The 24857-nt window shown below is 35.7% G+C and overlaps 1 protein-coding gene across 9 annotated transcripts in view; it reads right to left on the minus strand.

Annotated features, from left to right (window-relative positions):
• Positions 1-24857, minus strand: part of LOC138106446 (diacylglycerol kinase beta) — a 425706-nt gene that overhangs the window by 269474 nt on the left and 131375 nt on the right. For 8 of the 9 annotated variants that reach the window (XM_069007051.1, XM_069007050.1, XM_069007054.1 and 5 more), the window contains one exon: positions 1363-1439. In XM_069007051.1, coding sequence (XP_068863152.1) covers positions 1363-1439 — 77 coding nt within the window. Of the gene's footprint in view, positions 1-1362; positions 1440-7750; positions 7880-24857 lie in introns of those variants that run through there. The other variant, XM_069007058.1, reaches the window with a different exon arrangement.

Below are 24857 nucleotides of genomic sequence, written 5' to 3' on the forward strand. Positions count from 1 at the left end.
AACTGAAAATATGTGAAGAATTTAGAAGAAAAAACATATAATAGATTAAGACCATTTTATCAGTTCACATTTTTCCTAAAAAACGAACAAAACCAAAAATATGTCTATATTCTAAAAAAAAGCAGATAAGGATGGTCCTACAGCCTAGGTCTCCCTATATTACACCGGGGGATAAAGTAGAGGATCACAGTATTCCCATCCATTTATATTCTACAAATGTATTTAACTAGAAACCTGGAAATCAAAGATAATCATTTATGATAATCTAAGGATCAGCTTACACTATTTTACTGAATTACAAATTTTTTTCCTCATAAACTGACTAAAATGACCCGCATTATGCTTTGCCAAGTTCAAAGCATCAAACAATTTTTCAATATCTATTAAATTAACTCATTAGTTGCAAGTAATTGTATTATTGCCAATAAGTTGTCAATAATTTTTGTACTTTACATCCTGAAATGTAAGATCAAGTAATTTTCATAATGGTTAGCACATTTTTCTGTCCTGAATTTCACAAAATGTGAGCACAGTCAGAAATATTACTATTAGAAACATTACTGAAACAGGTTTTTATTTAGCTACATTCTGAATCACACTATTAGGATGTGCTAAGTGAATGCAAATTTCAATTGAGGATAAGAAAAGAAAACAATCTGGCTTTTTCTACCAGCCAAACCAGAATACTTTGTCTAGTGGTGAATCTGTAGTGACAGTGTGCACACACAGCTTTTTTTTCAGCTGAATTCTTTGTTTCATAACATCAGAAAATCCCACTACCAGAAACAACACAAGAGAAACAGAATTTAAAAAGAAATCTTAATGGATGTTACTTTTATAACTTTTGAAATTATGCTTGACATTTCCAATCTTAAGAGACTTGAAAACCATATTAATCTTATTCAAAGGATTGTGGAGGTGTTTTGGGGGGTTGTTTTTTATTTTTTGCAGGGGTGGAGGGGGTGAAGTCTGTGCACTGATTTTGGCTAGGATAGAGTTAATTTCCTTCACAGTAGCTTGTATGAAGCTTCGTTTTGGATTTGTGCTGGAAACAGTGTTGATAACAGAGGGATGTTTTAGGTATTTACACAGAGTCAACGTCTTTTCTCACCCCAGCCCACCAGCAAGGCAGCTCAAGGTACATAAGAATTTGGGAAGGGGCATAGGTGGAATAGCTGACCCCAACAGACTATAGGGATATTCCAGATCATATGGCATCCTGGTTTTTTTACTTCTCAAACAATTTCAAATACCCCAAACACCTGATTTATAAATAATCTTCTATTTCAAATGCTTAGAATGGCTACAGAATTTGCAAATTGTCCCCCTCATTTCTGATCATTAAGAAACAAGAAAAATTACCCCTTCAGGATTATATTTTGCTAACACACCACTGCCATGGAATTCTTCTAAGACATCCTTAATTTTCTTGGTGGAATCTGAGTAAAAAAAATAGAGAGAGAGAAAATGAAAATACAGAACACTGATTTACATAACATGAAGAGTAATTAAAGAAAAAACAATCAAAACTGCTAATAGCTTTTTGCAATACACGTCAGTAATTTTCTGTAGCTGTATGAGATCTGTGGGCACAAAGAAAATGAGAACATACTCTACCTTCTCCACGAGTACTGTAAAAACCAGCCAGTAAACACAAAATGCTCAGAAATGAACACTCTTTGATCTAATCCCTAACTATTAAATAGCATATTTCTGAAGGAGTTTTTAGCAGGACTATTTCAAGTCACTTCTCTTGTCCTTGAGTCAGCCACAAAACATGATCATTTCCACTAGCACTATAAAATCTCCTTTGGCAGAGCTGCCAGAGAGTAGAGGAGCTGGACAATATCAAGATAAATGGGAACCTTGCAGAAAAAAACTCTTCAGTGTTCACATCACAGAAAACAAATGTTGCTCTCAAAACCTCAATTTTTGCAGAGCTCTCAGGTATTCTAAAAACTGTCAGCTTCAGTAACTTTTGTCTAACAGAATTGTGCAAATCCCTGCAGGTCAGAATCACGTAGATATAATTTTTCCAATTTAACTATGGGCAGAATAACAAAGCAATTATTCCAGTAAGTAGCCATTAAATAAAACCCTTGAACTCATATTCACTTAGAATTCATCATGCACATAACCATCTTTTCCACATTAAATATCTCAGCAATACAATAAAAATAACTCAGTTTTTTCTTTAAAATGCAGTAGTTCAGTGTATAATGGTCAAATCTGCATAATGGCCACAACACTATGAATTAGTAATGAGTTCCAATTCAATGAATAAGAGAATAGGTGAACTTTGCATCTGCACTTTTATTTCTACAACAAAACCTGGAAGGAAAGTAGAGAAGCAAAGAGTGAACCAAGAACAGGATTATCTAGAGCAATTATTTAGGCACGTAATATTAGAAACCTTAGGACCTAATATGGCTTTTACTAATTAAATAAACAAAATATGGCATTGTAATAGTTATTAGACTTCAAAGAAAACCAGCATCTTAAACCTGACTCTAAAAAGTACATTTAGCAAATTATGTGACCTGAAAGGAGAAAATGTAGCAGCCAAGGATTTGAACAATAGTTACATAACAGTTCTGTAACAGCTCATAGCACTTATAAACAGGATACAACACTAAAATTCAGTTTTAAGAGATGCTGGAGGAGTTGTTTCCCTCCCACTCTCATATACAGTTTATACAGTAAAAAGAATGGCTTTTCCCAATGTTTTTCATTTATCAAATTTTCTTAAATTAAAATGCCTGAGACTATGTGTGGCCTCAATAAAATTGTTTGTTTTCACTAACTGGGTATATTTCAGTTTTACTGCCAACTGTAAGCAATGGAGTTTAGCAGGTCTCATGGGCAGTCAAAGCAAATATTTATTTGATAAAATCATCTATAATCTTATTGTTCTGTCATTTGAAAGAGAACAAAAATCACAACTTTACATAAACAAAAACCATGTAAGTAATAAATAAACAACTATGTTCAGCAACAAATTTTATTATCAGCTGTGATTAGAAGCTGGTGGGTTAGACACTGACCGGGACAAGCACACAAATTGATGACTGACAGAAATTCATTTTTTATTTGGCTTCTATAATTTTAATGTACTTTTCAGTATTGATATACATGGTTATATATAAAAATCATTGCATCTTATGATAATGATGTCAATAACTACAAAAGCAGCAGTGTGAGATGAGCAGGTGTTATGACAGAGGTGATTGAACCTTATCCTAAAAAAGGATTTTTCTGAACTTTGGAGGAAAGACAGCAAAGTCTCCTCACACCTCTTTTATTATTCAAATTAAAAAATACATACATAAAATAGAAATGGACTGCTTTCTAGAGGCTTTAAAACAACGTCTTGAGGTTTTCTTTCAGCAATGACCATGCTTTCATTTCATATTTTGCCAGATAGTCTATTCATCTTTAAATCAATATTATGCCTATGCAACTGTAATAAAAACCTATGTTATGTTACTTATTGAAAATAAATTAAAGTGTTGCTTTCCATTTTTTTCATACTTTCCTTAGTCAAGTATCAAGATAGAAAATATGCTCTATAGCAGCAACAACACTTTTCACCTTTTTCATGCATGAGCTTAAAACAGTCACATCCAAAAAGCATAGCTAGCTTCGTGTTTGAAATAACTGTCAAGAAAAAAAGGTCTCTAGATGTAAATTCTGCTTTAGTTGTCCAGCAAAACTTTTCAAAAGATTTCCACATTCAGATCAGTAGCTGTAATTCTTTCGAGTACTACAGCCAAGGCAGTATAATTTTTTACAATCTTTTGTTCACAGTCATTCAATCATTTTTCCAGTTCATGTGACTGTATCCAAGCTAAAATAGAGATCTTTCAGAGTTCTCAAAATGACATATCGATATTTTAAGCAGAATGGCAACACACAATCTTCTGCCTGCATATTCTTTAACAGTGCTGACAACCCTCAGAAAAAATTATTTCTTCTTCCTCAGCCTCAAGTAGGCAAATATTGGGAACATGGTCCATCTTTAATAAGTTGACATAAAGGTATGTCAACTATTTGAAGAATAGGATTATTTTCCACTCTTATTCAGGAATCACATAAAAAAACCAAAAAAACAAAAAACCAAACACCGACCAAAAAGAACTGTCTTAGAAAGCCCTATGGACTAGAAACTCCAATAAAATGTTATCAACTCTACTTAAAAAACAGTCAAGTACATGCTTTCCATCAAAAAATAGGCAAAAAAATGCATAAAATATATACTAGAAGTAACTGGAAATAACTAGAAATTTCTAGAAGTAACTAGAAATTTTTCCTAAGATTTTTTTCCCTAAGCTTTCTAAATAGGAAGTAAAAACAATGGTATGGATTTCTGTACAGTTTTGTCTGATCCAAATCATCTACATAATCACTGTAAAATGCTGGTGTAAACACAAACATCAGAACAGATTCTGTATTCCCACTGTTTCCTAAAAGTACAGATGTTCTGCATGCCTTAGCAGCTTAGCACTTTGGAGCAATTTCAGTAAATTCGTAAGTACCACTCATGTTAAAACACAAACATCATTTTAAACTCTGTTGGATTACTTAATTTTTAAAATCAAGGACAAATCCCTTCTTTGTCTAAGTCTCTGCATTCCAAGCTCTCCTCAAGAGAGATAGTTTCCAAATATGTGTATATATATAGTATATAGCCTGTCATGGCAGTGCTTAAATCCCATGTTATCTGCAAATTTATAGCTGGCACAGTACAAACTTAATGTAGCTTGAAATACAATGTTGTTTCATGAAAAATCTCTGTTTTCTTTGTTTTCACAATTTTGCTATTTTTATTACCCACTAGGGCAGAGCTTTGGGTGTCCAGTCAAAATACAGAAGAGCTTCAATTCTGTCCCCTGCCTGAACTGATTTCAACTCTTCCTGTTCAACCCATCTTCTGTTGCAATTTACATTTAGTCAAGAGGCTGGAAAGAGAAAAAGGGAAACTGTGGCCCAGGATTCAGAGTTTGCCTTGGATGAGGTGAGATGTTGTTTCCTACCCATGATGGTTTGACAGTGAGTTTGGGGCAGAATAAATAGGCAAGGCATGGTGGGGAAGACTGCTAACTGAAAAGCTATTATAAGTACATGGGAGAAAAGTAGCTGGATTCTACACAGTGCTACGAAATTCTGTTTTAAATTAAGGCTCCAAAACAATAGAGATATAAAGGTGACTTGGGATAATCTTGTATTTTTTTAGAATAAAAGCAAAACAAAATAATGACACTAGAAATATGAAACCTGCATATATAAAAGCAAAGTATCAAAGTGTCTGATTCTTCCTTAACTAGCTTTCAGCCCTGACAAAGATACTTTTTATAACCAAAGACAAATTTACATACTAAGTTCAAAACCGTTTGAGGTTTAGCCCACATTAAAAATTATTATTCATTTTTTAAAGTGACTCAACTTCATATGAAGAAAATTGAGCATTCAGTTGAGACTGGAATTTGGTATATCATTTCTCCTATAATCAGAAAACATGAAACAGAAGGAAAACTTTCCCAGATCACACACTTTGCCTACATGTTCTCCTCATCCTCAGAAAAGTCCTTCAAGAGAATTTTTTTCTTGAAAAAAAAGACTCATAAGACAACTTATATAAAACTCACATGCTATGTACACAGAAATGTTTTTCAGTTTAAAAGGAAATAAGCATTAGAAAAAAAATATTCTATTATGAGTTATAATTCTCAACAGAAAATCATAACAACCTGCATATTTATTGGACCATAACTAATTTTAACACCTACAATAAAACGTAGAGTAATAACCACTTTCTACCTCTATATCCCTTTTGTAAACTTAATACAATATGAAACACATCACATACAAAACATAAAAGCTTCACAGATTTTTTCTACATCTTATTAGGGCTTAGAAAAGCAAAAGGTCCAACCATATATTTGCAATTTTCTGCATGCCAACAAAGCCTAGCTCCAATTCAAAAGCTCTGCTTGACAGATAAACCAAAGAGAAGCACTGAGAGAAATCCAGCAATCAGTTGACATTACAGTTTTTATACAGGTTCTTTTCTATGGACTCTTCTTTCTTTTGTGGATGCAACAATACAGTAGCGTGTGTATATCTAAATTTATACCCATAACTTCTTTTTCTTTTTGCCTAGTTCATTTTGTTCAGAGAACTGGATAATGCTTTTACTCGAGCTATAGCTGTGCTTATTCTAAACCTTTACTAGTCTAGAAATTCCAGTATATTAAAGCAGCCAAGCCTGCCAACAAACCTGTATGCAGCACCATTGAGCAAAGACTGTTCACCTTTCAACAAAACAGTTGTTCCAGTAAAGACGTGGCTCATCGAGCATGACTCAGGCTTGCAGCATGTCTGTGTTGGTATGAGATGCCTGATGGTTGCAGAAGGCAGTGGCTTACATGTCCTGTCCATACATATGGCTGCAGGCTCACTGCCAAAGCTCTTTCAATATAGGTCACACCTTGGTTTTGGTTCATGATTTATAAGTGGTCTTTTGATGCAAATTTCACAAAGGAAACAAATATTTAAAACCTTTAATAGGATAAACACTTGATTTTGGCTTTCTTTTAAGGAGAATTTAAAACCTATTGTGGCCTTGTAAAAAATGGCCAAGAAGAGAAGGCAATCACTGTCCCGTGGCCTAAAGGTGACCTCCTAAACCTGCTGCTACCAATCGTTTGGGTAACACTCTGTAATCGGAAGAATTGGACTCCATCCTCCAGCAAATTACATTCTCATTGAATTCTATGACAATTAGGAAAATCGATTCTTAGAAAGTCAGAATTGGATGATGCCGCCTAAATAAATACAGTGGCAAGTGATTTCTGCAACAGGGAATGAAGGAGGTAGAACAAGAGAGAAGTAGGAGCAGCAGCTCCTGCTGCAGAGGAAAACCTCCTCCTGACACCCAAAGCAGGAGCTGCCTCTTCCACCCATCCTCCCCTGCTGGGGCTCAGCAACACAAGGAGCAAGACAGATTCATTTTACCCATTGCTATGAACTAAATGATACTTAGACAAGGACTTCTCTGTGGAAATAAGCAATACTGACTGCATGTGCCAACACATCTTTAGTCCACATTAACAAAAAATGTCCATCAAATCCCTCTTCCCTAAGCAAATGTTCAAGTGAAAAGTATATGGCAAACAACAGGGAGTTGGGGAGGCTTAATTTTAGTCTGCTAGTGGGATGAGCTTTCAAAGGAAGAAATAAGTAAAGGACAAAAACAGACTCCAGAACTTGAGCAGAACTGCAGCTAAGTCGTGTGTGTACTTAAAAACTGTCAAATAAGAATGCATCAGATTTTTACATTGTAAAATGACTCCAGTTAACTTTCTTAGTGTCTTTTGGACTCCTTTGTTTCCTGGCATTCTGAAAATTATGTCTTCAACAGTCTGAAAGCTCCTCTGAGTACATCTCTGAGAGGAAGACTCAGGACATCAGGGTGCTGTCAGTATTTGGGCTCCGTGGGACCAGGACCCCATGGATGCTCTGGGTCAGCAGGGCAGGCCCTGACCACCAGGGCCTGTCCCATCACCACAGGTGGGAGAGGGCAGCCCCAGGGCTGGGCATTGGGCACCTCCCTGGGGACAGGGCAAGTCCCCAAGACTGTCAGCCTGTTAAAAAGCTCTTCGCACTGAGACCAGGAAGGAGACGAAGCCTTGGGAGCTTCTCCAGTCCTCAGATCCCATCATCACAACTGAGTTTGAAAACTCATACAAACCTTCAGGAAATAATAGGTGCTTGTTTATTTCCCTTTCTTCATTTCCTGTTTATTTTTTGATGGTCACATCATCTGATAGAGGCTCCCAGCTCAAAACTTTTTCAGTTAGAATGATGACAAAACAATTCTCTATTAAATTAAGGAAGGAATAATGTTGATAACATATTTCACCCCAAACACTAAATCTAAGCACTAAGTAGTGAAGATTCAAATCAGTTTGGTTAGAAATTTAGCAGGTATTATTTCTGATTTTAAGTGGAAAAAGGGAAATGGCTTCATAAGTTTGAGAATATTTCTACTGGTTTTGAAATGTACATTTTAAAAAATATGCTAGTTCACTTGTTTCTGTTTTCCCCAAAATGCCACTCCTCGAATCCTGTGTTCACAACAAGAAGGATATTGAGGTGCTCGAGTGTGTCCAGAGAAGGATAATGGAGTCAGGGAAGGGTCTGTCACATAAGTCCTACAAGGAGCAGATGAGGGTACTAGAGTTGTTTAGCCTGGAGGAAAGAAGGCTCAGGGGAGACCTTAATTCCTCTTTACAACTCCCTCAAAGGAGACTATAGCCAGGTGAGGGTCAGGCTCTTCTCCCAGGCAACCAGCAACAGAACAAGGGGAAACAGCCTCAAGTTGCACCAGGGGAGGTTGAGATTGTCTACAAGGAAAAATTTCTTCACTGAAAGTGTGGTTAAGTATTGCAACAGGCTCTTCAGGGAAGTGGAGGAGTGATCATCCCTGGAAGCGTTCAAAAAAGCGACATGGTACTATGTGATGTGTTTTAATGGGCATGGTGGCACTCAGTGAAAGTTTAGACTTGACGGTCTTGGAGGTCTTCTCCAACCTTATTGATTCTGCGATTCTCTGAACTTTCGTATTTGTATACTTTGAACTCATAACCTATTTAACCTAAACTTCATTGAATAGGATATATTGCAAGACAAAATTTTAAAGCTACATCTGGTTCTTCTGCTCTTCCATACAGCACAGACAGTTCTTGAAATGATTTTGTCCTCTTCTTGAGCACAAAAGTTTTTCCCCATTTTGCTTTATCATGTTTCTTGTTTCCAAAAGTATCAAGCTCATTTTACCCTTCCTCTTACAAAGTTTTAAATGTTTATACAGTGACAATTCTTGACATCACAAAATCTGTGTTTCTTGCAATCATGATTCTCTATTATAGTTTATCTTGGGAGCAAAGCCTTTAAAGTCAAATACATAATACCTAGGCCATAAAACTGAGAGAATTAGCAACACAAGTACACATGAATCTGGATCTTGAACTACAAATGAGGAAGGCTCCTGCACTTGCCATGAATATGTACCAGTATAAACTGGATTGCCCTTTTTGTGTCCTAAATATGACTCCTAAACTTTTGTTCTCAGTGGTCTCATGCTTGGTGTAGTCATGAAGAGCAGCTAAAAATGAGATCACTAGAGCCTGTTCTCCCCAGGACTCAGAGAAACAAGCCCTGACAATGCTATCAAAAGCTTTTCAACATTTAGTGGCAATCAAAACTATCAGAAACTCTATCAAGCAGAGTAGTACTGCCACTGGTATTTTGGCATGTCCAAAATTCTCTATTGCCTGACTACATTTGGGTGGGGAGAATTCACATGAGGCAGATACATAGACCTTGTCTATGTATCTGCATCATGACCCTGTATACAATGTTGCCAAGCCCTTGCATTTTCATTTATATATAAATACACATAGACATAATATGCACAATTTGAATTCAGATGAGTTTTTGCAATCAGCAAGATATTACCTGATCTAATATATCAAATCTTTATAAAAAATTAGCTTAAGGTGGCCATATACAAGTTGGGAAAGGGAAACATAACGTCTCCTTTACATTCTACGCATCTTTGGATAGCATAAGCAGATTTGGCCTCTTGGGGCAAATATGTCATGGTTTTTTTAAATTGTGCTCCAATTAACATAATAAGAAATTGCCTGAAGGTTCATGACTCAATACTCCTGCCTAAAAATAAAATTAAAAAAAAAAATCAATCATTATTCCATGTATGACATTTCTCCAATTTCTATTTCCTTTGTAGAATATTTTTAAGTTTGTGCATGTTGAAAGTGTTGACACTGCAACAACAGTCCTCATTTATCACTGTTTCAGCTGAGAATCTTGCCATATATATTTTGGATTCAATCTTTGAGTACTTCTAGTATTACACGTGTTGAGCCTGCAGAAACATTATTATTATATAAAGTTAGTCACTGAAAAAGTAACAGTTTTATCGTCCATGGGAATGAGCTGCTAGCAGACATCTGCCGACGAGTCGCAGCCTCCCAACCATTGCTTAATTACAAAGGCATGGTATGATGCAGAGATTGTTTCCACTGTGGTATTTATGCATTCAGCTACCTTATAAGGCTACTGAAAGAGTTTACTGCTAAATAGATAGAATTAAAAACTAAAAGTCAAAGGAAATAGGCTACAGACTGATCAGTTAAAAATAAAAAGTCATTTCCAGTTCAAGACCTAAATTCTGGGATAATTGTTCTCCTAATTGCTGTAACTTGAAGTTTAATGAAATAAACAAATGGTAAGAGACTACAAATGTGTCTTTATGATAGGAAGTTTTTGAGTTTGCCTATTTTCATTACTACAGCAAAGCAAGTCAGTATTTATATTATACTTTCACACATTAAATAAGTTTAATACATGCTCATTTATCTTAACAATTGTCATTGTAAATCTATCCTGGGATAGATTTTTATGTTCATTGCTATAAAAAACAAATATTTCAAGTACTACTTCCATAAATCTTCTAGATGTGGACTTTCAAATTTTAAAAAATTCTCTTTCCATCTAAGCCAGCTCTTTTCAAGATTGGTATAGTTAAACAGCGTTTTTCATGCATTGCTATACTTTTTTTTTTTCATCACTAAATACTTTCTTCAATTAATTAACTGCTTTATCTCACTGATTTCTTATGTGCCCTTATGGACAATATGGACCATAATAGATAATACTTGAGAAATTGAGTGTACAGAAGAGAGGTATCACGCATGAACATCAAGGAAAGGAAAGCCCTTAAGATCAGTTCACACTCCTAGAGATCTGTTTTCTACTGATCCTTGCTTGATGCATCTCAAATCCTTTCCCATTCTCTATAAAAACATTAGACCTGAGTTTTGTATCTGCCTTAGTACAAAGAGATTTCATCTCCTGCCTTACCAATTTAATATCAAAGCTGGAACAGGGTAATTCTTTGCTCATTCCAGGATTCTAAGGAGATGGCAAGCAAGAATAAACCTTGTAATATAGTACATTGACAAAGGCAGCATTAAACCCTACTGCCAGGATTATCTGTGACTTTATCAAATGTCATTTTGTGTCAGAGTATCAGGGAGAGACACTCCAAGGAAGACTGCACTTTCAAGGAAATTTACTTGGCAAGGTAATAACATTATTCAGATAAACAGCTCCCACAAGCAAGCTTATAGAGAGCTCTAATCATCCTAAACAATATCTGCTTGACTCTTTAATTTAAGCAGTTTAAAACACTTGGGTTACTTGTCCTCTACAGGCTTAGAAACCAAAGCCCATTTGCTCTCTTAAGCTTTATTTTTCACTCTGTTATCACTTCCTACAATTCCCTATTCAGCTAATAAAACAAGCAAACAAGAACACATAAATTCTCAGCCATCTCTGTACAAGTATTCAGAAACAGCTTTAATCCTAAAATTATCCTATAATCAGTTTTCTATGGTTTTATCCCATCAATCTGTTCTTCATTTATATTTTCTCACACTTACCTCATTTTTCTCTGAGCTTATTCCCCAGGATAGATGGTTGCTCTTTTGTGTGCTACCACCAATTACCAGTTTTTGTGTTACACATATAGTAATACACAGTTTTCTGTGTTTTAAAACTTTAGTCTGTCACGTTCTATAGCTTACCCCTGGCTTTTGAAAGAATCACTTTGCATCACTTCAGGGAAATAAAAAATGGATTGTTTTCAGCAAATCTGAATCACAGGGAGTCTGAAGACAGGGAAAGGGAAAGAAATGAGAAGTACTACATATCTAGACTGATTTTTGCCTTAAAACAATAATGATGAACTGTTGGATAAATATCCTTGAGTGAATATCTAGGTAACTCTGCCTTGGCATGGGGGGTTGGAATAGATAATCTTCAGAGGTTCTTTCCAACCTTAACTATTCTATCACACTATGATTGCATGAATGAGCTAAGACATAATTATGAAGGCATCATGTGAAAAGGAGAGAAACCAAGTGACTCCTACTTACTACGAAAGTTTAGTCACTGAGTGTACATGACAGATATACAGGATGACATCATGAAATAAATCTACCACCCAACAAACTAAAGACCCCATCAAATAATCTGTGAAAAATGCAGCTTATACTAAAAATGCATATAGTTTAACAGAAGGATGGGTAAAAGAGAGTTATACAAAATCTGAACACATACATGGTAACAGTGCTTCTTGCCCACAAGAATGCCAAGAACTATGAAAAATAAGATAAAGGACTGCTTAAACAAGAACAAATCTTTCAGAATTAAGTTGCATTAGCTTGGGGTTCATTTCTAATATTTCCAAGACAATAAGCCATCTTGAATGCATTTCTAACATCCACAAGGGTTTTTTAAAGCCATCAAATAGTGATCTATGGAATTTATTTGGATATTTATCTAACAGTTTGGAACAGGAGAGCAACAGGTCCCTGTGTCAAAAATTTATTTCTGAGGTATCAAAAGTAGCTAAATTAAGCCAGTTCTTTCAAAGTTCTGTGAAACATACTCACAATTTAACTGCAATGTGAGCATACCCTGAGTTTTTCATTGCCTACTTGTATCAAGCAACTTAGTATCTTCCTCCTCTATAGAAACTTGCAGCCCTTTGAAAGGTCTATTATAAAATGACATGGTACATAAAGAAACATTTTAAAGAGCATAGATTGTACCAATTTATTCCATGAAAAGAACCCTTAGAGGCCAGCACCTACTATGGACAGTTGATATAAGTACCATACTGATCAAATCACTGTATTTTATAAAGTAATTTTGCCATTTACCTGTCATTACAGTCAGAACATCTTTTAGCAAGTTCTGGCAAATTTACAAAAAATTGTCTCAGCAAACTCTGTTTCCAAATAACAAATGTGTTCTCCATCTTTGGGTAGGTCCTTCCTTAAAACATTCCTGCCACAAATCCTGACAACAATGAATAAACTTTGCAGTAAGCAGAATCTACATTGCCAATCCATAATATTACATTCTGGGGGAAAAAAAAAAGACATGAGATAAACAAATCAATTTACTAAAATATCTTTTCTGTCACCTATGCTTCAAACTACATAGATATGCCCCTAAACTAAACTCAATGTATCTTTAAAAGAAAAAGATAAATGTCTATTTATTGTAAGCTTAACATAAACTTAATATAAGCTTATTCAAATGTTTTATGAATATGTAGCCCTAAAGTACAGGTATTATAACAACATTAAGTTATCTAACCTAGTAGCAAAACACCAGCAACATCACACTGGTATTCATCAACTTAATGTTGCCACGGATAGAAGACAACATAATAGTAATGAATTATCAACATTTTCAGGTCCCAGGATTCAATTTTATATCCCTTCCTAATCCATCCAGTTCCACCTCAGTATGATCACACTGGATATGCTTGTTTATCTAATTTTATATTGTTCAGTTAGGCAGATTAACAATGATACTTTCCAGAGCATGTAAGATACAGATAATTAGAGCAAAAGTAAGCAGAAAATATATGAGAAGAAGAATGAGGAGTTAATAATGAAAAAGGATAAAAGGAACAAGAGAAAACAATAAAAAATAGGGAGAAGAAAAAACAGGATGAGGCAGATAAAACTTCAAACATAGCAAGACAAAAAAGAAGAAAGAAAAGTTCAATCTTCTGATCTTCTTCCCTTATTTCACATCTCTCTTCTTCTACTCCTTCACACCTCTTTTAAAAAAGTGGTAACTAACATATCTTAAACAGAAAAATCTAAAAGTATGATCTCATAATTTTCTGAGTTTCCAGAAACCTTAACTTTCCCATGATCTAAAAGGATGACTTCAATTTCAGAATGAATATATTCCATCTAATGCTCTTAATGTGAGGACAAAAACCCTAAAACATCACAAGTTAACATTAGAACATTCAGAAATAGGCAATTACAGCCACAAACAAACATTAACTTTTCCCAATGTTTTTTATTCATCATTAACTCGCAGCTGAACATTCTGAATATTCCATATGCCTGATAAATAAAAGTATTTCAATGTAGTAATTAGTTAATAAAATAGTTTGTTTTGAGGAAACAAAAAGAAGGAACAGTATGATTGGAAATAAATTCACCTAAAAACCTGGGGAACAGACTAGCTTTGAGGAAGCTACATTCCAATTCCAACAGTTACATTTCAAGTAAATGGAAGAGTAAACCACCTGTGAACTTTTTGACTCACCTTCTTGTGGAGATCAGGCTTAATAGACTTAGCTTGCATTGGTTCAGGAAATATGAGAAAAAGGAAAGTTGGTTGACACAGTGAAAGACCTCTGAGAGTGCAAAGGACAACAAAACTAGACTTCAGAACTTTGTCAAAAAATGGTAAAGGAAACAAGTTAGACTTTTCGTTTGCTTTTCAAGATGGGCTTTCCCTTTACTCTTTTATATCCTGTTTCAGAATTAGACAAAGGAAAACATCTGAATAACTATGTTGCAAAAATACTGTTCTAGATCATTTTAACCCAAGGAATCCGTTCTTGTTAAGAAGACATTGGAAGTCCTGGAGCTTGCCAGTCTTGCAGCAAGTGCAATAAACAGTGGACAAGAACTTATGAAAAGTTTTAAGACATTTCACCTCAAGGAAAGAGAAACTCGAATGTCTGTAGGGAGTATGGCTTTTCTTAAGCAATGGTACCACACTTTATTGGAGCCTATTATATGCTTTAAATACCAATGTATAGACAAACATAAAACTGTAAAACCAGAATTTACTGAATGCTCTTTAGCAGGTAACAGGCTTCCCTAACAAACACAGTTAGCAATAAGTATAGGACATGTCATTTTTACTTGGTGTCTAGGATGATTCAAGCTGGTCTCTTCCACTCCTTCTGTGGCCCCATATATTCTTCATTCTCTTACAAAGTAAATTTTCTTACAAGGTAATTTTTTTAAGCTTGGATGTGGTATGGAATTAGACACCAAAGAAAACTGTCACCACATTTATGCTCAAGTTTCTCACAGAGAAAAGACTTGGTTTTGTTCCAATGCTTTCCAAACAGGGTATGCCATCAGTGAAATAAAGCCTATCTCAGACTACACCAAAAAAAACCTCAGAAAATAAATGGCTTACTAATTTTCAATATGTATGAGATCATGGCTTCAAGATAAGTCATGAAATAAAGACGCAGTCTCCTGAGTAGTGACTCACAATCCTCTGCACCATTAAGAAATATGCCAGACCCTTGTCAGAATATCTCAATCTTAGTGTCACTCACAAATAGCAAAGAAGAGGTTATACTCCCAAAAGTCATCTAAAATAATCTATGATTTATCCCCCTTCTGTGTCTTTTAACAAATTCTAAATCTGAAAAACAAACCCAACACCCAAGATACAGATATGAATATAAATAAAATTGCTAGTCAGAAGAATAACTTTTTTTAGACAACAAAGGAAATATTATTGAGGGCGCTTTCAGAAATCTGATCACCCAAACCAAAATTCTAAGACAGTACAGAAATCTCTCTGTATTTATTTTACTTTTAGTTAAATTTAATATAAAGCTGTGCAAATTTTTGCTTTTTTCCCATCAAAATTATAATTTTTTGTAGAAATTTCCTTTGTTGAAGAGAAGAACAAGTGCTTCAGTAGATAACATATTCCAATAAGCGTGATATTAACAGTCATAGAATCTGAGAATGGCCTGTTTTGGAAGGGACCTTAAAGATCCTCTAGTTACCTTCCTGGTGGTAAGGGACACCTTTAACTAGATCAGGCTGCTCAGAGCTCAATCCAACCTGATCTTAAACACTTTCAGGGATAGGGCCCCCACAGCTTCTCTGGGCCAACTGTTCCAGTGCCTCACCACCCCCATAGAAAAGAAATTCATTAATATCTAATCCAAACCTACTCTCTTTCAGTTTGATGCCATCTCCCCTTGTCCTGTCACTACACAGTCTTGCAAAAGGTCTCTCTTCATCTTTCCTGTAGGCTCCCTTCAGGTACTGGAATGCTGTGATTAGGTCACCCCAAAACCTTCTTTTCCAGGCTGAACAAACTCAATTCCCTCAACCTTTCCTCAGCAGAGAGGTGCTCCATCCCTCTAAACAACTTGGTGGCCCTCCTTTGGACTCTTTCCAGCAGGTCAATGTCCTCCCTGACCTGGGGACCCTGGACCTGCACGCAGCATTTCAGATGGAATCCCACAACACCGAAGCACAGGAGCAAAATCACCTCTCTTGACCTGTTGGCCATTCTTTTGATGCAGCCCAGGACATATTCTCTGACAATTACATTTAACTTTCTTTTTTTCTCCCCCAAAGAAAATATTGAGATATTCAATTTTGTAAGCAGCAAAATATTTCAAGAGGAACACCGCAGTGTTTTGTTTCAAAAAATGTGTTGTTCTATGTGCCTACAAATGGCACTATTATGTAAAAATGTATTCATTAGCTTGAATCAGGCAGTAGAGGAATTCTAGAGCTCCTGAAATAAACTGAAAATAGACTCCAGCTGTGCTGCTGCACCACTTTACTGCTCATTTCTAGCTTAGGAATCTTTACAATACACTGCAAAGTACAGCACAAAGCACGTTGCTTCTCTGGGAAATTCCCAAACGTAACAGGATTTTATTCTTGTCAGATGGCCCAAGTCAGTGTCCACAACACAGGTACACACACAGAGCCCCTTCTAGCTCTACACAGTTTCTCAGTTCCACCCACGAGCATTCATTCCCTTGCCAAATAGCATTATAAGGATGGCCTTAAGCAGAAGCTGAGAGCTGCTTGTGTGGCACTGGACATGGCACTGCTTCAAGAGGATGAAGAAGGAAGGACGTGAACCCCGTGAGGAAAGAGGGTGGGAATGGGGACACCCATGTGTAGAGGGCAGGAGATCAGCTGCTGACTGCTGCTGAAAGGGTGAGCAAGGAGGAGGACAGCCTGCAGGCCACCAGGGCTTCCCAAAAGCTCAGCAAAGCAACATAGCTGCATGTGCTGCACTTATGCTGCACACAGAAAATACACCATGTTCCTGCTATCAGAATTCAAGTCATTCCTTGGAAACTTCAGTCACTAAGACAACAATGTGCATCATATGGAGTTAACTGCAGCCCTATAAAAGCTGGAAAATCCGAATGAAGCCTTCTCATTCCGCTTGCTGTGTGTCCTGTGAAGGTATTGAGCACTTTACAAAGATCAGGAAATTACTTCTGTCCAATTTTAAAGGGAACAGCTAAAATTCAAGTTGTTTAAAAGCCTGCATGCCATTCAGTAGATAAACTGAATACTGAAAAACAAAAACATTTTTGATATTTAATCATCACATCCCAACCTTTCTGAAAAAGCAGTGGAATTCCTCCACTAGAGAAATACTGTATACTTCTTTATTTTCACTTTCTTCCTGGTTCTGTAGCTTCTCTCTTTATTTCAACCCTCATATAAACCCTTGATCATTTCATGCATACTACCTTACTTGCCATTAAGCTTTCTTTCCTCTTTATTTTTACTTGATTTTATCCAAAATTTCTCTGATGTTAATTGCCACATTTTTCACCAGTGCCTCCTAACTACTTATCCTTTATTTCTGATGTACTTGGCTATGTACTTACAAAATAACGTATAATGTATAATGTTTAATATTTAATCAAAATAACTTTAAAAAATACTTTATCTGCCTCCTTGTTCACTCTCTCCATGTTTATATTTGATCTGCATCATCTTTTAAGGCAAAGGTTTAATGTCATTTTAAAAATCTATTATGTTCTGACTATGTTTAAAAATAGGAAAAGCCTGAAGAATTGAAAAGGTCTTTTCATAAGAAATGCTGATAATTGATTGATTTCATAGAAAACAGCAATGCATAATCTGCACAAATTAACATTTTTAAAACAAAATGTAATTTTTGTGGTCAGGAAGATTTAAATTTGATTTTTTCAGTTTTTTCAAAATTCAAAAAGCAGGCTCCTAGAAATTGCCTAGAAGTTTTAAGATGCCATCTGAATTTCCAGACTTGCAAGTGGAAAATATAGTAGAACATTCTACATTTCCCTCAAATGACTATTAGAATTCAACAGCATTAATGCATAAAATTTCAAAATGCAACTGAATGCCAACCAAAAAAGCAGTTTGAAAAATCTCAGCTCTCATACCAAGCTCCAAAGCTTCTACTCATGGTCATTTGGCAAGGGCTGGCCAAATTCTAACAACTTTTACACAGCTCATCAGTCACTGAAGTTATGCAGCATAAGTTACTAGACTTTTATCTGAGATTAAATATGTAAAATGGGGGAGAAAACAAAACACAACTCCAAAATATGCATGCAAAGAAAATATTTTTTTCTGAATTACATGGAAGACTACTATTTACACTAAACTGAAAGTCTATCAATAAAAGTGGAAATCTCTCCTGGTAGGTGTTGTTTCACAAAAGATTAGGACAAGACTGATATTCTATGTAATTATTAACACCAAAAACTGAATACAAAAAAAAACATAGTGAAAATAATAAAAAATCTGTTACAATAATAGACTTTATTCTCCTTTTGTGAAAGGGATGAAACTGTTTCCTATTTCTCCCACCTGTTTAGTCATTATAAAGCACTAATTGTGAAAAAATGAAACAAATGGAAGAAATGGGAAACAGTTTCATCCCTTTCACAAAAGGAGAAAGAAAATGAAATAGAATCCACTTCATAAAACAGAATAGGGCATTGAGAGAGTGCTTCTGGAAAAGACTGAACAGTTAAACATAAACATTTAGTAAAACAACGCAGAAATCAAATCCCCAGAGATGCTTCACAATCTTTAAAACAAAGCAGGTGATCAATTCTTTCAAACTAAATCTATTTGACAGCTGTGGTGTACGGTTTTTTATTATTATTATTACCATTCTTTACTTCTAAAAGATAGTTGTATGAATTCTGTAAGAAGCTTGGTATAAAAATACTAGAATGTTACTAGAGATGAGTTCATAGTCATATATTAGTGGTTTGAATAAGAGAAGAACTTACAAAAACTCATCTGCTGCTATACACAGCACTAATCACAATTAAAAGCCCTAACAGTCTGCCTCAATCACCGCCTCTGAACACTACACATAGTACTCTTTGGCACTATATGTGTAGCAGACAGTAGCAAGAGAACACAACTTTTCTATCACTGGCAGCATGAAGAGTAAACCCATATGAAATATGCCTGGGTGTCATAACTCCTGGGGGGGAAAAACAGGACATGACAAATTCTGCATGGGACAGAACAACTTGCTGTACATACAGGTGGGCATTCCTATCCAAGAAAATGATGTAATTTCTTACCTTAAATAACAACTTCCAGGATAAAACCTGAAGTAAAACCAGCAAATTTAACATAACAAAGTGCAGTGACATGATATATTCCTTATTCATTAACCCAAGTTATTTAGAGCAGTTTATGCAGCTTTTTTATTCACTAGATACAACACAACACTTAATGAGGTCTGACTCGGTTTAAAGCCAAAGACTTTCTGTAGTGCAGAGATCATATTTATTGTTAGTTTCCACTAAAATAACTAAATGGAGATGTGATTGTAACTTGCTCTGCATAACTACACAAGATTTAGATTTGGTTTTTATGTCCAAACAGACCCTGAATAAAGACTGACATATTTATGCCTGGAACACTCACAAAACTTTTGAGATGCATGCCTCCCAGGGACAGGATGCTAAGCTGCAGAGATGACTGGATTTGTTTGGGTATTTTTCCTTTGTTTTGTTTGGGGGTTTTGAGAGGGTGTTGTTAGCCAAAGATGCTACACAGGCTGTGTGGACAGATAACAAAATAGGGATGAAAAAAAATGGGGAACAAAAAAAAGAAAATCAAGTTCTTCTGAAATGTGTTACTGGTAGAAAAACCCTGAGTTCAATGTAAACTTACTCAGGTTATTTCTAAAAATATGAGACTGGATAACTTTAAGCTCCAATATCTACACAGAGCTGCAAAGTACTTATCTCAAGAGTAGAGCTCGCCTTGAAGAGTTTGAAGTTTGAAGAGCAGTTTAGTAGTCCTCATACTTCGTCAGTCATTACATCTCTAGATTGCTATTAGAAGGGATAGCTACTCTGGCAACTTCAGTGCATGCTGTGATTTAAGCACGTACACTGGGAAATACTTCAGAATGTGCTTTTGTACCACTTGGGACAACTTAATTGACATTCTTTCTGTGAATCCCTTAAACTCCCAGAACTTAAAGTAAAGATCATTTAAATTTAAATCATAATGTCATATATCTTTAACAGTGTGGTCTTCTCTGAAGGTGTTTCATTTTAGACCATCGATAAAACAGTGAGCCTGGACTTGACAAGCAATGTGACAATGTTCATTGTGTTTCACATAAAATATAAAAATATGGTTCTATACTTAAGGGAATATGAAATGGGTCATTGCACCTCTAAGTATTAGAGAGTTCCTAATTAACTAACTTCTTATCTACTAAAACAAATCTGAACGAACAGCCATTTCTAATTTATTCCTGAATAAGAGCACCTCCAAAGGGCCTGTAAGTGGCTTTTTTTCAAATTCCAGTTCGAGTACTTGCTTGGATTCACACTCACCCAAAATTAGCTAAATAAGTAGTCAAGCTTTCAATTCAAAAGTAATAGTGCTTGTGTACAACTTCACAGATTCTAACAATAAAGAATTTATAGCCAAAAACTACTAGAGGGCCCTCTACAGAAGACAAAATAGTTAACATAAAATAATTTAAATAATTTTTACAAGATAAACTCTGGCTAGCCACCAAGGTTCTATAAGAATTCTTTTCCCTCTGCTTCAGGTCATTTCTCTCAACTTCACAATTATGTTTTTTCATTATTACTATTTATTTTCATAACCAAACACCAAATGTCAAATCAAAATTTCCAAACATTCAGTTTTAGGCACTGAGTTCTATTTTGGCTCCTGTCTGCTGTTCTGTTTCTCTAAAAGCCAACTTTGATTTTGTCCTAATAAGCTATTTCTAACATTTCTTCTCTGTTTTCTTACATCATTCATGGCACCACCCATGGGTTGTAAAAATAGCACAGATACTTGAATTTTGGTCTACCATAACTTGATAGACTCCAACTTTACTTGAAGCCATTTGTTTTGCTTTGTTTTCCCACGTCTTCTTTTTTCCATTTTTTAATAATTTTTCCCTTTCAGGACTTTTATATTTTTATCCCAGGAACTCTTGTCACTCACTCATTTTCTTCACATCTTTTCAATGTGCTTTCACCATCTCCAGTGTAATTTCAGCAATTTCTCCAACTCTTAAAGCCTATCCAGTACTGAAGTGCCACTATTCAACAAAAAATTCAGTCATATACTTAGTACATAAACCAACTTCCCATCCTCCTCTCATAAACATCTATAAAATTTTCACTTTTCTTTCCACTCATTTCAACTACTACTATCTCTAGGCTCTTAATATAAAGCCTATGCTTTCTTTCAAAGCCATTACCAGGATTGCCAAAGTGTTTATTTTGATACAGGTAGGTAAGGATACTAGAGTCTGCCCTATCTCTCTAGTGAATTTCAAACAAAAAACACACTAAAAGTAGAAACAGCACTGTACTTTAAAAAAACCAAAAAACTACCAAAAACCAACCAAAAAAAAGCAAACACAAACAACAAACAAAACCAGAACCAACAACAAAGAAACAACAGTTAACAAAGCATTTTAAAGCTCTTCAGTCTGCCTTCATGAATGAAAAAAATCTATTACTAGGCCACTTAATTCTAGGAAATACATTCTTCAAAATAAACTCTTTATCACTCTTTATTGCTACAATTAATTCAAGCGTCTCAATATCAGAATCACAGAACTGTTAGGGTGGGAAGGGATCTCTCTAGATCATCTAGTGCAACCCCTGTTCCAAGGCAGGGTCACCTGCAATAACAAAAATTATTTGAAACTTTTTAAAATAAAATCAAGCATTTCTATTTTCAGAATTAACATAAAAACATATTACATTGGAATTTAATCACAAATTCTTTTGTCCATATTCTGTACTGGTTTTAGTAAAATTATGACCCACACAAAATCTGGACAGTTCTAAAGACAAATTTAGCAATCTGTAATGTCCTCAAAAAGCCATTCAATTTTGCAGTGCAGCCAACAAAACTATGCAGTGACACTGCATAGCATCCACTAAAAATCTTCCAGAGCCACACAAAAAGCAATGTATTTTTAGTGCCTAAAAACATAATGAAAACATATGTGATTATGAGCACATTGTAAATTTTTGCTTCTTTTAACTGGCAGAAAACAAAAGAGTGGAAGGCAGTCCAGGGCCCTTCACCCCAATTAATGGCAGATGGAGGGAAGCTGCCTGACACTATCAGACAGCCCTAAGTCCACTCTTTTTCTAACAGAAACCCCTGATTCTCAACTTGAGCCATCAAGACCAACCTATTTTCTGTTCTCAAGAGGAACAAGGAAGGCAACTTCGGCCCTCTTCTCTTCAGAAACCCAGGAGAAGCAGAACAGCCTAAGTGGTAAAGCTAATAGAGTATATTTTTTCAGTGGACAAGTTGGACAAGCAGCTTTCCCCTTCTCTCTTCAAGCATATGAAGCTTTGATGGGCTGAAGGGACCTACCATGGGCTACTGGTTTATTGAGTGTGAATCCCATAAAGGCAAAGCAGGATCATCCTTTCTCTCAGAGCCACGTTTTTTTTTTCAGTTTGTCTGATGAGTCATGGATTGTCACCATTTGAATTACACTTTCCAGCTCTTCTATAGAAACACAGGGACTAAAAATACATGCTTTTAATAAGAGCTGAGATTCTGCTAGTCACATGGCTCTCCAATTAGCCCATTCTCCCCTCATTTTGTTTCTTAAAGGCTTGGTGAACTGTAATTCTCTGTTTGTGACATCAGGCTCATTTCCACAGCAACCAATTGAATTATCCCCCAAATCCTTATAATAAGAATAAGCAACAGGAACAGATGAACACTTAAGAAACAAAAGCTTCTTACTGTTTACATGCAAATGTCCATAGAAACAACCAAACAATAAAGGAAAAGAAATATGAAAGATACAAAAAAACACAGGAAATATAACAAAGGTTCAATCAATGTTTACATATTTAGAGTGTATAAATACACATTCAGTAATCTGATGACCATATGTCAGATTTGTAATAGACACAATGTATGTTCAGCATCAGTAACAGCTGATGCTGCAACACCGGGTGTTAATGACTGGCACCATGTATATATGCAGCTTCAATTCTAGAAAGAAATCACTACTTTTTATCAAGGAAACAAAGATCAAGGTGAGATGACACCATTTGCCTTTCAGAATTCAAAGACCAACTACTAGCTACCACAAATCATGAAGACTTCAGCCACAGAAACCTGAGAACACCTCTTACAAGGAAAGACTGAGGGAGGTGGTCCTGTTCAGCCTCACTTACCCATTCTGTGATTCTGTGAACAAGTGTTTCTATTTTGGACTTTGTAAGAACTCCTTACCTTTGCTTCTTGCAACGATATGCTTGAAAATGGAAATGCAAAGTCATTAACTTTTACCCTAAAGAATTTCTCATCATTCCCTTCTACTACAACTATATTATTTAAGAACCATTATCTGCATGTCTAAGAGTTAACTCAAGCCCTGATACTACTGGCAATGCTACAGTTCTGACTAACCTTATCTTCCCCAGGTACTGAAACAGCCACTCTGCCCTCAACAGGAACACTGGAAACTTAGTAGCATAATCTAGAATATGATATGATTATCCTGAAAATAAGGGCCTAACATTGTCCAGTCTCAGCACAACAAATTCAACATCTGTACTGAACTACTGTGTATTGAACTACTAAGTTTCATTGCTCAGCAAGACTGAGCAAACCTTACAGTCTTCTCCAGGTGTTGTGGTTGCTTTCTCTTCCCCCCTCTCCCAGATGAAGCCAATGTGCAAGAAGGTTGCAGGTAAATTATCATCTTGTAGTGAGACCACCAAATGCTTCTAATTCATCACACAGATGCTGTCCTATTCATCACACAGAAAGCATTTCCAGTGCCTCTTTATGCACAAATGATGGGTTTGTAATAATAACAGCCTTCTCTAACAGAATTTTCTCTCTGGATTCTGGGATCAATGCAACTTGGTACTATCGAGCAGGCTGAATCAATTTTCTTCCTTCTCCAATTCCTTTAACATTTCTTCCATATATGATCTAAATAGGTACAAAACTTTGACACCTCCACTAGCTTTCCTAAAATGGACAAATAAAGTGTGTTAGCACTAGCACAACTGAGACCATTTGCTTCCTAATACTTTCGTTACCCCTAAATGAAAGATACAATTTTCAGAGGCATCATAATTTTGACCCTACCAATCAATTATTCAGGAAGCAGAGGCAGCTCTTTAAAAAAGATATTGATGCTAAAAACATCTGGTGCTTCATTGAGCTGATCCAACTCTGGACCAATTTGTCAACATCTTCAAAAATTTTGAATTACAGGTTTTCTCTAACAACCTACTGCCTTCTCTGCTTTTACTAAATTGACTAAGTCTCTTCATGTTATATGATCTCTTGTTAGCAGTCTCCAGTCAACAGCACAGAGTAGCAACAGTAGTTTTGCATTTTGCTGACTATAATCCCTTTATATCGGTATTCTTGAACAAATCAGATATTCCGAGAGCATCTTCTGTTCTGCTGAGGAAGGGGGTCTTTTCCAGACTTTACAATTCTATGATTCTGGGGCATTTATAAACAGGAGATTTGTCCCAATTTTGCCAGCTGATAGTAACAATTATAAATTCACTATTTTCTGCTCTCACAACATGTCTCCCTGCTGCTGACATATGAAGATTCTTGCAGTCATAAGACAGGAGAGGATCC

The sequence above is a fragment of the Aphelocoma coerulescens genome, chromosome 2, assembly GCF_041296385.1.
Source record: "Aphelocoma coerulescens isolate FSJ_1873_10779 chromosome 2, UR_Acoe_1.0, whole genome shotgun sequence".
In the NCBI taxonomy this organism is placed as follows: Eukaryota; Metazoa; Chordata; class Aves; order Passeriformes; family Corvidae; genus Aphelocoma; species Aphelocoma coerulescens.